A 15,280-nucleotide genomic window follows, 5' to 3' on the forward strand; every position below is an offset into this window, starting at 1 on the left:
TACTAAATTGTTGTGCATATAAAAAACATGAAAACCAGATGGCACATGCAAAAATAAATTAATAAAGATTTTTAAATCTGCTGTGTCTACTGAGGATTCTGTATTCCAGATATAGAACCTGAAGATAGCGCCTCTTCGCAGGTTTCTCCTAATGAATATGCCATTCGGGGCATGTAGAATAAAGGACAACGTCATTGCAAATGAATTAAACAGTGCTTGCAAAATGAATTATCACCTCTGAAAACTTCAGAAAAGGTGTGCAAATTAATACCACATTAGATTAAGAGCACAAAATCATATCTGAATGTAACATATGTTGTCATATTACCACTTAAATCACTGATCTGCATGTGCAAAAATACCAAATACTTTTAGGTAAAACTTAAATTGAAATAAAGCAAGTGCATGTGCGACTATTTGTGTTATTTTTACCCCTAGTATAGCTATAATGCTTACACAAAATTTGATTGACTGCAGAAGCCAATTAGTACATTTTATTTGGGATCTTGGTAAATTGTGGCCTTAATGAATAATATAATTTATGCAAACTATGACTCCTTTCGTTTCTCTTTCAGGACGACTATAGGTTTGCTTCTGTTCTAGAATGTGAGTTATTTCTGCTGAGGCAGCAGGCTTTTATTTACTGCTGTATTACAAAGCTTGTTTATCAGCTGCTGTGTTTTATTGATATTTAACTTAGCAGGAGATGGGTTTCAGTAAGGACTGCTGTACCGATTCAACCGATTTGCCTCTTGATAATTTAAAAAACTCACCAGCTAGCGCATATCTGACGGCAAATAGTTAGATTCACACATAATGAAACCAAAATAACCTTTGCGTGCAGTGAGCCAGACGATTAGCGGGTTGTCTTGTTATGATCCTCTCAATGACATTTTAAAAAAGAATGTTATATTGGTTTGCAGTGATCGAGGAGTAAATAATAGCAGATGTGTTGATTTTGGGTGAATCGAGCATTTAGAACAAAAATCAATCTAAAGCATCCAGACTGCTGAGGCGCGATTTTGCGACCCTCTTCAAATTCGGATCCGTTTAAACGAGCAATTGAATGATGATGAATTAAAGTTTTTAAGATTATAATAACAGGTTTATTGCAATATAAAAATCAGTGTCAATAAAGTGTTTATCGTCAAAGCCGCTCACCCTGAGTTTCCAGGTTCTCGCACAGCTCCGACTTGGCTTCTCCGTTGGGCGCAGGCTGGCCTTGGGGTTGAACTTGTTAGACATGGTGGCGGCAGTGACCACAGCTTTTAGGCTGCGAGTGCTGCGTTTGGCCACATTCTGCTCCGGGTGGAAGAGCACCACATAGACCTTCGGCATGTAGAGCATCCCCAGAGACACAGACGCGCTCAGACTCACCGAGATGGTCAGCGTGGTCGTTTGTATGTACATCTGCCAAGCAAAAAAAAAAAAAAAAAAAAAACACAGCAGGTGAAAATTAGAAATCGTTGAAAACAAAGCCATCGCTGCACGCCATACTGGGTCATAATTGGTCAATCATGGCTTTCTGTTGCCAAATATGTCTGTATAATAAAACTGTATATTTTGCTGTTGCCCTGGGCAACCGATACCCAGCAGTGTGCTAGTTTTATATCACACCGCAGTCTATTTCTTCCCACATAATCAAATAATTTCCACTGAAATCGATATTTTCAGTCCATTTATTTACTTATTTGATAGGCACGGAATAATGTAAGGGATAATGCAGGTTATTATTGCAAACTAAAGCCCTTCAGGATGGCACAATAGCCTGTTGGGAGTGTATTATGCAATAATGAAGACTTGTTCGTATGACCTGGGACCTTCATCTCACGAGGGCTTGTTGACACAATAAACCCCTGATCTAACTGACACAGTCAATATGTCAAATCTCAACTGAGAGTCATAACCTCGTGACTCAACATGCCCAAAGCAACAAGCATCATCACCACATTCGAATATGCGCAATTCTCTACTACATAATATGCAAATGACTACAACGTCAGAATACACTGTATTCATGATTCATGACAGACAGCTGAGATTATAAAGTGTTTAAATCAAGGTTATTACAGTTAACTAAATCTAAAACCATCAAAACAGCATCTTCTTTTCAGAAATCTTATTTTAGCTAGTTTACAAGGGAAACATTTTTTTTATTTTCATTTAAAGAACTAATATTTATAAAATAAAAATACAAATACAAATGAAAAACACTCAACAAATTACTAAAACTACTATTCAAAATTAAATTTAAAAAAAAAACAAAACAGAAAATATGCACACACTCCAAATGAAAAACTACGAGATGAATGCTTATTTTTTTCTAATAGACTTTATAATATAGAGCGGGCTCTAAAGAGAAAATTAATTTAAAAAATGTTTGAATTAAAAAAATGTACAACGTATTGTGAAATTCAATTATTGAAAGATAAAGTTTGAAATACAAAAATGATATTACATTTAACAATGATAATAATATTGCTATTTTAAGTCATATAAATAATAAAAATTTGATTAAAATGCTATATAATGAATGATTATAATAATTAAAACTATTTTCATTCTCAGGTTTTTGACTCCATCCACTGTATATAACGAGCAGCTGTGAGCATGATTATCCGCATGATGCCACAAAAGAGAAACCAAATGACTGATAAAACTGTTGTGTCATTTGTCTTGGCTAGTTAGCACAGAAACTGGGATTAGCTTGCAAGTGATTGCTTTTCATCGCTGGACGCTTTGTCGAGTTGTGCCTGTGTGGGACATGGTGTAAGGCACTATTACCTAAATAATGAGAAGGTGATTGTGATTATTTTTAACCAACCAGTGTTTGTGACATGTTTTCAGTGGCACACAAACAGGCACACACCCCAGCACTAATGGCTCCAGCCACTCCATGGCACTGCTGCGAACCCCCTGCTGTTGCTTTAGAACGCTGCTGTGTGTTTTGCTCTCTGGCGGACGTGACCTCGGTTCTGGCTCCTCTGTGCGCTGTGATTAAGTGTGACTCACTGCTGTGATCTCCATCCAGAGGGACTGACTGGAAAGTAGTTTCAGCACAAGTCGACAGGAAGGGTTAGGACCACATCAGCTGTGCTGGGGCTCTTCTCGAAGAAGAGACAGATGGCTACCACCCAACACTGGCCACTACAGACAATCAGCAAAAGTGTGCCATTGAAATATAGTGTGGTATCTTTAAAAATAGGTCCTTATTTGGTAGCCCCACACCAGTTGCCACCAGTTGTTGTTTCCACCATTAAATAACCATTAAAAGCCAACATAAATTATTAAAATAATACCTGAAAATATTTATTTTGTATTGCTAAAAGTTTTTATGACTAAATGCAATATAAAATGTGCAAATAAAAGAAAAACAACAACATAGTAAATAAAATTTGACTACTGTCAAGCGATTAATCGTGATTAATCGCATATAAAAATAAACGTTTTCGAATATATGTGTGATCTGTGTAAAATTATTATTAGACTCACATACTCACAAAATATATATATTTTTAATTATTTACACAGATTTATATCTATATTTATATGCATATAATTGATATTATAAATAAATATATTTAATATATAAATGTAGCATATTTTTCTAAAATATATACATTTATTTATATACATAATAAATATACACAGAACACACACACACATATTATGTAAACAAAAACATTTATTTTATTGTTGATGTGATTAATCACGATTAAATTTTTAAATAATATTAGAAACTTAAATGCAAATTCAAAAATGTATTTTTAAATTTGAAGTACTAAACGTAAATATGTATTAAAGATGTTTTAAAGATAAAGAGGTTTTAAAACCAAAATAACTTTTTGCAATCAGTCAATAAATACATTAATTAAAATTGTCTTAATTTATTGTCAAATATATTATATACATATATATAACATATATTTTTAACTAATTCAAAACTTTAAAAATAATAATAACACTGCAGGGCTTTGTACATGATTTGAATGATGCTATATTTTGACTCACAAAATGTCAGACGCCAGTTTACAACCACTTATGATAAACTGACTTTGTTAACATTTATACCTTGCCAAGACACTTTAACTAAGTAGTGCATTTGACCATTCATGCGTAGAGTGTATTACCACGAGGCATGAGGGCTGATTACAGCATGCATGTACGTAGGAATGGAAAGCAGCCACCTGTCAGTCAGATGAAACTTGTTGCATTAATTTTCACGTTTCAAAATCAAACAGAATTACATTTGTCTTGGGCTAGAGTGCAATTACACAGCAATCACCCAGAATACACTGCAAACCATTCAGAGCACCATTAACAATAGCAAAGCACTGCTCTGTCAACCACCCACTGCACCCTACCACTGTCTTGGAGAGTTTAAGCACCACTCAAATTGTCTTCCCTGAAATATAAAGCATAGTTTAGATAGAACAGGAAATGATGGGATCAAGATATGTCGCTTGTCGCCGCTCAATATGTCGGAGGTCTAACCACAAGGCCGTGGCTCAGACAAAAGCCATTGTAAAATGCAGTCCTTAGTCAGCAGAGTCACAAATCCGAATTTAACCAGAAAATCTATCACAGAGGTCCAACAAATCACTTAAAAGGGAAGCGAACAGTCCATACATAGTGATCAAACCAGCCTGAAATGATTAGCTTTGGTCTATACGTCGAAATCTCTCACTAATCTAGCTGAACCTGAAGTTGCAATTACAGTCACAAATGAGGATTTAATGACGCACACGACGCACGATTCATAGCTGCATCTCATCAATGCCTCGGGCTCTGTATGTGCAGACAGCACACCTGCATCTAATGAGGCTTGTGAGAAATACTGAGATGGGAACTAGACAGTGAATCAGGGTTAGTCCTCTGAGACAGTCTCTGTTGTCTCAACACATACAAAGTGTTCCACTTTTTTGCCCTCGAATTGAAACTACAAGTTAAAAAAAGGCTGCCGTTATTGCACTCCCACGTATAAATGGATGACTTGATAAAACGTACAACGGAAGGCCATCAACTTTAATAATACAACAACTGATTCTGCTACTTCTTCACCTGCTGCTGCCAAATTATCTCTTGGGATAAAGAACAAAAAATGAACTGCCATTTTTAAAGAGAAGAAGTAGGTCTTATGTCAACATCAGAGGCTTTTAAAGAAAGAAATAGGTCTCATGTTAATAGCGGTGCTGTGGAAAACACAGTTTAAAGGGATGAGAATGTTTGTCATTCGAATGAACTATGCGTTATCCGCATTTAAAATCCTTTAATATGCTGCACACCAAAAACTGTCACACTGCTGGATTGCATGCTGCTTCGGATGAAATAAAATAAAAAACAGAAACAATAGGTTTCATTTTCCACTTCACTGAAAGTTTGCGTGTATTCAGGTCATCCCTGAATATTGGAATGAATTAATTATGTTCGCACATAAATGAAAAGTTGCTAAAGATTAACTCACCCTCTAGTCCCCCAAAACGATTTCTTCATCAGAATAGATTTGGAGAACCGTAGCATTATATCACTTGCTCACCAATGGATCCTCTGAAGTGAATGGGTGCCGTGAGAATGAGTGTTTAAACAGCTTATAAAAACATCACAGTAATCCACTCCAGTCCATCAGTTAACGTCTGTATGATTGTAATAAACAAATCCATCATTACGATTTCAAAACATAGCTATCTTGCTTTCTTCTAGTGAAAAAAGTTGTCTTACCTGAATCGGGAGACAAATATGCACAAATCAAGCAGTTATGTTGGTGGATTTTCGTGTGAGAGGATGTTACGTGCCGTGTGTGTCTGGTTGTTTGTGTGGTCCTTTTGTTTGTTTTCCCCGAGAGCGGTCTCTCTTCCGCCCCCTATCTCTCGTTCTTTCAGGTACGCGTTTGCTGATTGGAGGATGTGGCTGTCCATCATCGTTCCGGAGTCGCCGGTGCAGCCAACCCGACGTCTTCCGGCAGTTTAAAAAGCGCGCTGCTTGTTACGTCGGTAGCTCAGAGCTTGTAGCTCAGTGCTCATTGTTCAGTATACGCAGGTGTTTCGTGACACAATTGATTTGTTTCAGTTTTCTGGTGTGTGCTAATGTCTAACTCATTCAGTTCCGGCATCTTGGTTGATATTGTTGCCTAAGAATTCTGTCCTTTCTCTTGGGGAGAAGAGAACAGGGTTAGGACGTACGACACACATTTTTGCACGTAGTAATTTCATGTTAGACACACCAGGTAAGGAGTGAGCGCCTTTTTGTACTTTTGTTTTTCGTCTTGGTGAGAGTAGGGTAGTTCTGGTAGCCGCATGCGCTGAAGATTTCGGTTTGTTTTTCACATTTTTCTTTGGTTAGTTTACTGGGATATTGGGCTACTTAGTTTGGGGTTTTGTTATATTTATTTCTTTACTTTGGCGCCTCTCTTAGTTCTTTTTTTTCCCCTTCACACTTTGTAAATATTTCACGCTCTCTTTATCAGTAGAGTATAATAAACCGCTAAAACTGACTCTGTCGTTGTGCCTGGTCATTTTTACAACTCCGCCCCAGCATTAATTTTAAATGTTGCGTCCTCACCCCTAGACCACTTTTAAAAGTACGTAACATTTAATGGGGGCTCGTCCGGGATAGATAATTAAGAGATTATCACCCGTCGTAATTAATTATTGCTGGCGTGGGTTGTGGAGTGACCATGGTTTTTTTTTGGTAAATCGGTTTTGTATGGTAATTTCGGCGTGACTGGTTAATTGGATACGTGCGTAATTATGGCTGAATTTGCTTTGGAGACGTTTCTTAAATCGCCTTCGCTAGAGTTGATTGATAAATGTCGGAAAGACGATTTATTGTGTATCGCTGCCCACTTTAAAATTGTGGTTACGAAACAACAGCTTAAGAGAGATATAAAGAGTGCTGTTTTGCAACAGTTAGTGGAACTGGGTGTTTTGGTGTTGCCTGCTGGAGCAGGAAAAGAGTGTCTTGAGTCCGACGAGCACCTGTCTCTGTCTGGTGATGAGGCGCCGGGTGGAGCCGCCGAGGTGGAGGGTTCCGAAACCAAGGCTGCCCTGCCGGCCTTTGAACCTTTTTCTCCTGCCTCTTTAGGGTCTGGAGGTGACGCACGGCTGAAGGTTCGCTTAGCGCGAGTCCAGCTGGAAGCACAGGAGCGGGTTGAGGGTCGTCGGGCCGAGCTTGAATGGCGACTAAAAGTTCGCAAGCTTGAGATTGAAGCGGAAACGCAGATTAAACTGCGTGAGCTCGAGCTGAATGCTGCCAGAAATGCACCTGCCCCAGTTATTCCACCGGTGCAGACCGCTAGTGCTCCGTTGGGAGTAGGGATAGCGGGCACCACTTTTGATGTAAGTAAACATATCTCTCTCGTACCACAATTTCGTGAGGCAGAAGTCGACTCCTATTTTAGTGTGTTCGAACGTATTGCGTCCGCCCTAAATTGGCCTTTGCTTTTACAATGCAAATTAACAGGTAAGGCTCAAGAAGTGTGCGCGACACTAGCTCTAGAGGATAGTTTAAGCTATGACACGGTGAAAACTGCAATCTTGCGCGCTTACGAGTTAGTGCCAGAAGCCTATAGACAGCGGTTTAGAGGGCATAAAAAGAATTCAAGTCAAACATTCGTTGAGTTTGCCAGAGAAAAGTGCATTTTACTTGACAAATGGTGCGCGTCGAGTAAGGTTACAGATTTTAAGACGTTACGAGAGCTCGTCCTTTAGAAGAATTTAAGAACTGTATTCCCGAGCGTGTCGTTGTTTATTTAAACGAACAGAAAGTTACCTCTCTGTCGCAAGCTTCTATTTTAGCAGACGAATTTGCACTGACACACAAAAATGTATTCACCACCGCCCGATCTGATAAAAATCCGTCTGTTCTTCCAATCCATCAGTCACGACCGAAGCCAAATGTTTTAAAGTCAAAAGAAGAGCGAGAGTGTTATTATTGCCGTAAGTCCGGCCATTTGATCGCTGAATGTCAAGTGTTGAAGCGAAAGCAACAGGGCTCTGTGGCTAAAGGCGTGGGTTTCGTGAGAACAGTGGAGGTTGATACAGCTGCGCGTGACAGCAGGCTAGATTCAACTTATGAACCATTCGTGATGGAAGGGTTAATTTCTGTTACGGGTAAATCTACCGAACAGGTAAAAATAAAGCTTCTCAGAGACACCGGCGCGAACCAGTCTTTTGTGGTCGCAGGTGTACTGCCGTTTTCTACGAGGACTGCATGTGGCAGTAATGTGATAGTACAGGGCATAGAGATGGGTCTTGTCACAGTCCCGTTACATCAGGTGCATCTTGAGTCTGAGTTATGTACAGGGTTCGTGAAGGTAGGTGTTCGTGAGTATTTGCCGGTGAAGGGGGTAGACTTTATTCTCGGTAACGACTTGGCTGGTGGAAAAGTGTTTCCCCTGCTAGAAGTTTTTGATAAGCCTGTGATTGGTGATCAGCCTGATGAACTATCTGAAAGGTACCCAAAAATTTTTCCTGTCTGCGCTATTACGAGAGCTCAAGCACGAAAGAAAGAATTTCCTGATCTGTCCTCTACTTTTATTGCACCCATGTTTGCCAGTGACGTTTTCTCACCGTTCGAGGATGAGGCTGTTGAAAAATCTGATAATTCGAGGAATGTGAAACTGCCCATGACGCGTGAGAAAATTGTTTCCGCACAAGCATTAGATCCGACTTTGCGCAAGTGTTTCTCTGCTGTTGTCTCCTTGGAGGAAGCACAGCGGAGAAAGTCTGCTTATTTTATAGAAAATAATTTACTGATGCGGAAATGGTGCCCTGAAATTAAGGAACACTTTGAATGGAGTGTCGTGTATCAAATTGTAGTACCTTCGTGTTATCGTCATCACGTTTTGTCTTTAGCTCATGACCATGATCTATCGGGTCATTTAGGAATCAAGAAGACCTATAATCGTGTTTTGATGCATTTCTTTTGGCCTCGTTTGAAAACTGACGTTGTTCAATTCTGTCGCACCTGTCACACTTGTCAGATAACAGGCAAACCGAACCAGATAATTCCTCCTGCACCACTCGTTCCCATTCCCGTAGTAGGCGAACCATTCGAACATGTCATTGTGGATTGTGTTGGGCCACTACCTAAAACCAAGAGTGGTAATCAGTTTCTATTAACAATGATGTGTAGTGCTACGCGCTTTCCTGAAGCGATTCCGTTGAGACGAATCACCGCGTCTGTGATTATTAAAGCGCTTGTGAAGTTCTTTTCTACTTTCGGGTTACCCAAAATTGTGCAAACCGATCAAGGCACTAATTTTCTTTCTAAACTCTTTTCACAAGTTCTGTCTTCTCTAAATATCACTCACAGAGTCGCGAGTGCCTATCATCCGGAAAGCCAAGGGGCGCTTGAACGCTTTCACCAGACATTAAAAACTATGCTGAGAAAGTACTGTTTGGATTCAGGTAAGGAGTGGGATGAGGGTGTGCCGCTGGTTCTGTTCGCAGTAAGAGAAGCTGTGCAGGAGAGCCTAGGATTTAGTCCTGCCGAACTAGTGTTCGGGCATCGTGTCAGAGGTCCTTTAAAAATGCTCAAAGAAAATATTTTATCCCTGGATTCCAGCCCTAAAGTGAACGTACTGGACTACGTGAGCAAATTTCGCGAACGATTACATCAAGCATGTTCTGCGGCGAGAGAGTCATTAGAAAACGCTAAAGTAAATATGAAAGCCCAGTTTGATCGCAAATCAGTTAAGCGTTGTTTTCAGAAAGGCGATCAAGTACTCGTGTTACTTCCGTGGTTGGTTCTGCTCTGTCCGCACGTTTTTCTGGTCCGTATGAGGTTTTAAAAAAACTGAGCGATACAGATTATGTGGTCAGTACTCCTGACAGGAAAAGAAAATCTCGCGTGTGTCATGTGAATATGCTAAAAGCGTATTACATTCGAGAAGATTTACGCCGGTTGTTGCTGTCGCTCCTGTTCCCGTTCCGTAGTTACGGCCTGTTGTAATGTCGGTGATGCTGATGTTGAGGATGATGGTGTGGTATCCCATCATATGCACCAGACCTGCGTTAGACTTAAAAATTCCGAGATGATAAGCGAACTACCCTCTCAGCTGTTGCACTTGTCCGCTCAACAGAGAGCTGATATTATGAATCTGATTAATGCTTTTCCTTCTTTGTTTAATGATGTTCCTTCTTGCACCACAGTCTTGCAGCACGACATTGATGTGGGTGAAGCCAGGCCAATTAAACAACATGCATATCGGGTAAATGTCACGAAGCGTGCTGTTATGCGAAGTGAGGTGGAGTATCTGCTTGAGCATGGGCTTGCTAAGCCTAGCTGCAGTCCCTGGAGCTCCCCCTGCCTGCTAGTCCCAAAGAGTGATGGCACGACGCGCTTCTGTACGGACTATCGAAAGGTGAACGCAGTTACCATTCCAGACTGTTTTCGCTACACGTATGGAAGACTGCGTGGACAATCTTGGTTCGGCTCGCTATGTCAGTAAGCTCGATTTATTGAAGGGCTATTGGCAAGTGCCCCTTACCCCTCGCGCTTCCGATATCTCCGCGTTTGTGACACCCGATTGTTTTCTTCAGTATTCTGTAATGGCGTTTGGAATGCGGAACGCACCCGCAACTTTTCAGCGGCTCGTCAACCTTGTGCTTTCTGGAGTTCCGAACTGCAATGCATATTTAGACGATTTAGTTGTCTATTCTGCGGAATGGCCTGAACACGTATCTCTGCTGCGAACAGTTTTCGAGCGTCTTTCTAACGCTTCTTTAACCTTGAACTTGGCCAAGTGTGATTTCGGCCAGGCAACTATCACATACTTGGGAAAACAAGTTGGGCAAGGTCAAGTGCGCCCGTTAGAAGCGAAAGTAACCGCCATTGCTGAATTCCCGATTCCAGCTACACGACGCGAACTTCGTAGATTTTTAGGCATGGCTGGTTATTATCGCAGCTTCTGTAAAAATTTTTCTATCGTTGCACAACCATTGACGTCACTTCTCAGTCCCTCTTGTCGATTTCTGTGGTCTGATGAATGCCAACACGCGTTTGAATCCATTAAGGCACTATTGTGTAACACACCTGTTTTAAGTGCACCCGATTTCGAATTAGATTTTAAGCTGGAGGTGGATGCCAGTGCGGTTGGTGCGGGTGCCGTGCTGTTGCAAGAGGATAAGGATGGAGTTGATCATCCTATCTGTTATTTTCACGAAAATTTAATAAACATCAGTTGAACTACTCGACAATCGAGAAAGAGGCGTTAGCGTTACTTCTGGCCCTCCAGTATTTCGATGTTTATGTTGGATCAAGCAATCGTCCAGTAAATGTATTTACGGATCACAATCCTCTGGTATTTCTGTCACGTATGTATAACCAGAACCAAAGATTAATCACGTTGGTCTCTGATTGTGCAGAGCTATAATCTAACGATTAAACACAAGAAAGGTCACGGAGAACGGATCGCTGATGCCCTATCTAGAGTGTAATAGTTCTGGTGGATAATTGTGAAACAAATATGTTTCATATAGTTTGTTCTTATGGGAGGGGTGTTACGTGCCGTGTGTGTCTGGTTGTTTGTGTGGTCCTTTTGTTTGTTTTCCCGAGCGGTCTCTCTTCCGCCCCTATCTCTCGTTCTTTCAGGTGCGCGTTTGCTGATTGGAGGATGTGGCTGTCCATCATCGTTCGAGTCGCCAGGTGCAGCCAACCCGACGTCTTCCGGCAGTTTAAAAGCGCGCTGCTTGTTACGTCGGTAGCTCAGAGCTTGTAGCTCAGTGCTCATTGTTCAGTACTCATTGTTCAGTATACGCAGGTGTTTCGTGACACAATTGATTTGTTTCAGTTTTCTGGTGTGTGCTAATGTCTAACTCATTCAGTTCCGGCATCTTGGTTGATATTGTTGCCTAAGAATTCTGTCCTTTCTCTTGGGGAGAAGAGAACAGGGTTAGGACGTACGACACACATTTTTGCACGTAGTAATTTCATGTTAGACACACCAGGTAAGGAGTGAGCGCCTTTTTGTACTTTTGTTTTTTTTCGTCTTGGTGAGAGTAGGAGTAGTTCACTGGCGCCGCATGCGCTGAAGATTTCAGTTTGTTTTCACATTTTTCTTTGGTTAGTTTACTGGGATATTGGGCTACTTAGTTTGGGGTTTTGTTATATTTATTTCTTTACTTTGGCGCCTCTCTTAGTTTTTTTTTTCCCTTCACACTTTGTAAATATTTCACGCTCTCTTTATCAGTAGAGTATAATAAACCGCTAAAACTGACTCTGTCGTTGTGCCTGGTCATTTTTACAACTCCGCCCCAGCATTAATTTTAAATGTTGCGTCCTCACCCCTAGACCACTTTTAAAAGTACGTAACAGAGGACATCAAGGAATTTTTTTACTGGAAGAAGCATCAATATGGATTATGGACTGATATTTTAGTCAAAAGCAATGTTAAATGAATTCAAATGTCTTGATGGATTTGTTTAATACAACGCAGATCACTTAAGTCATTAATTGATGGACTGGAGTGGTGTGGCTTATTGTGATGTTTTTAGCAGCTGTATGGACTCTAGAAAAGGGCAGCACCGTTCACTGCAAATTACTCATTGATGAATGCTCAGTGCTAAAATATGCTACATTTCTCCAAATATGAGAAACGTGCCTACAAGTTGAATGGCTGTGGATGAACTATTTGTTTAACAGACTGTCTCTGATCCCATTTTATTATATCAACTATGAACTTCTGGCTCAACTAATCATGTGGGTTTAGGAGCAGACCCACTTGTCTGATTGAGCAATGCTTCACAGGTTAGTGGGGAAAAATACTTGTGTTAGAGCTCTGGCCAAAAGCACAATATAAAGAAAATGTTTTATTATTTCTCACGCTGTAATACTATTATAATGCAATGAATTATCCTTTAATTTATTTCATAGCAGAGTATACCAGGCTTGCGCAGTGCATTCATGTATTAAATTCCATCTGTGAGAAGCAGTTTTTTTATATTTCAGAAAGAAATGCACTCGCGCATCTGTCTTCACAAGGTACTCATTTAGGTGACAGCAAATGAATGACAGACTGAAGGAGTTCAATAACGGGAATGCCAAAGAAACTGACATTTAACAGAGGTCAGGGCCCCCCCACTACCACACCTGTCACATCGCTGACACACACCTGTATGTAAATAAGAGATGTTGACCTCGCTCAAAAAGAGACAGTGATTACTCTGTCAGCAACACAAAGGAGGAAAGCCCCTGCAAGTGAACCCTAACGACATGATGGCACTGTAATGATAGCTTCCAGTTTTGGAGGGCGGAGATGCATACAAATAGCAGTCCATGTAAGTCGAAATGCTTGACTTAAGATACTATCAAGCTTCCTCAAAACCAACATGAGAGGCCGCGATAACATCCAGCATCAGAAAGAAGGATTTGTAAGTTTTGCTTACAATGTTTCATTGCACAATATGAATCGCAAAATCAACTCGTCCATGGACATCAGATGCATGATGTAAAAACAAGGCATCTTCACATAATCATGTACATCAATTTGAATATTTGAATGTGACAAAAAAATTATATTTAATGTCCTTGACAAATAAATTAATACAAAAGTTATCTCCTCATACGCTTTTCCAGCAACCTGTCATTTATACAAATTTATGTAATCTAAATTTAATTATAATATAATTAGAAGGATCAGCAACAACACATTGGATTAAATGTGATATTAAAAAACATTTTTAGAAAGACTGAAATAGTATTTTCTTCTAAAACATACCCAGACAACTCAATATTTTTATAAATTTGATCATTTTAGTTAATTGCATGGAAATTTAATTTAAATTTTTTTTTTTATAAAATGAGTAATGACAGAATTGTAAGGATGTAAAAACTTTTTTTAGCACTTAATATATTACTGGGAAAAGCTAGTAGAATGCATTAATTTATAATCTACACTTTTATTTTAAGATGCAGAAAATGATTGTGCTTCTTTTTTTAACTAAACAGGTTTATTTTAGACGGACACGCTTTTATCAATGTCAGATTCTGGACATGCATTCACGTGTACCCAACAAAGCAATCAAAAATCCATCGAATCCGTCTAAAAGCAGGAAGGAAGCATGCTAAAGCCCTTAGACCACAATAAGGGCCTACCTGCCAGGCTAGCTCATTTAAGAATCTTTGGTTAAACCACAATAAGATGACCCTCCGATTAATCATTTGACAGGCTGATCAAATTCAGTAGGGACCAGGCCAGCTGCCCACATTCAAATGTTCCAGAAAGCCTCCAAAGACATTCATTATTCACTTTGACATAAGATGACAAACAACTGATGGAGCCGGCATGCTGATGAGGCGTCTGGCAGAAATCGTGTGACAAGTGCACAGGCAGAGAGATAAGGTAAATCACAGGCCAGGAGGAAGTGAGGCATTTAATTGCTCTAAAAGACATGTCATCTCTGACTCGCCAGGCTTTATTGTGCTTGCCAGCCTGGATGATTGCGAGGTGCTCTTGTTTTGATATGTTAATTCCTCTCTGAAAACACTGTTTGTTGGTGCACACAGTGGTGGGATTTTGTCATACTGATGCATGCTTTATTTCCTGCATAAAACTAATTGCTAAAACTGTTTCTTCAGCGCTGTGATGTACAGAGCAGAATTAACGTCAAGCACTGATTACACCATGAGAGGCCTGATAGATCTTGAGAGTATAATATTGTCAAAAATTACCAGCATTTTACAAGACTGATAGTTTTACTGTGAAATCAAGCATACTCTCATTTTCTTTATAAAAAGCAAATTACGTTACATATAAACAGTGGTGCGCTGTTGTTAAAACAAGATAAAAGCAAATAGTGCTGAAACTGTAACCTTTTAATTTAATCATACTGCAATAGCCTCTAGATCATATCTGTAGGAGAGTATTTTCTCATTTGCTCAAGTAAAGACTAAAATAAACCATAACATGACAATTAGAAATTTTAATAGCTCACTGAATTGAAAACTGTTTTCAGCTTTCAGTTTTTAGAAACCATTCATGCAAGTGCTCAAAGGAACCTGACACATTTTTTCATTTAAGAACTTCATTCCTTCATGTTTTTTTACTCATCATATCCTTTAATTATCCAATTGTGAAAAGCATAAATGCATTCGAAGATAAAAATGAGACAGATTGCATTCCGATCACTCAAACGATCACCACTAATTGTCAAAGACAGCTCACAGAAAATTGCACGGAAAACGACTGTAAAAATGACTGTGAAATTACTTCAGCTAGTTGCCAGAAAACTGTAAATTCACACTAAAAACCTTATATGGTGTAGATTAAACACTCACATGT

General features: G+C 39.6%; 1 protein-coding gene and 1 pseudogene across 1 annotated transcript; one reads left to right on the plus strand and one right to left on the minus strand.

Moving 5' to 3' along the window:
- Positions 1–15,280, minus strand: part of LOC122347532 — a 663,620-nt pseudogene that overhangs the window by 12,163 nt on the left and 636,177 nt on the right.
- Positions 6,301–10,387, plus strand: LOC122347537. Its single transcript, XM_043242899.1, has 2 exons — positions 6,301–7,334; positions 10,152–10,387. Exons 1-2 carry the CDS (start codon positions 6,747–6,749, stop codon positions 10,212–10,214), a joined length of 651 nt encoding a protein of 216 aa, XP_043098834.1. The 5' UTR covers positions 6,301–6,746; the 3' UTR covers positions 10,215–10,387.

Source organism: Puntigrus tetrazona, chromosome 6 (assembly GCF_018831695.1).
Source record: "Puntigrus tetrazona isolate hp1 chromosome 6, ASM1883169v1, whole genome shotgun sequence".
Taxonomy (NCBI): domain Eukaryota; kingdom Metazoa; phylum Chordata; class Actinopteri; order Cypriniformes; family Cyprinidae; genus Puntigrus; species Puntigrus tetrazona.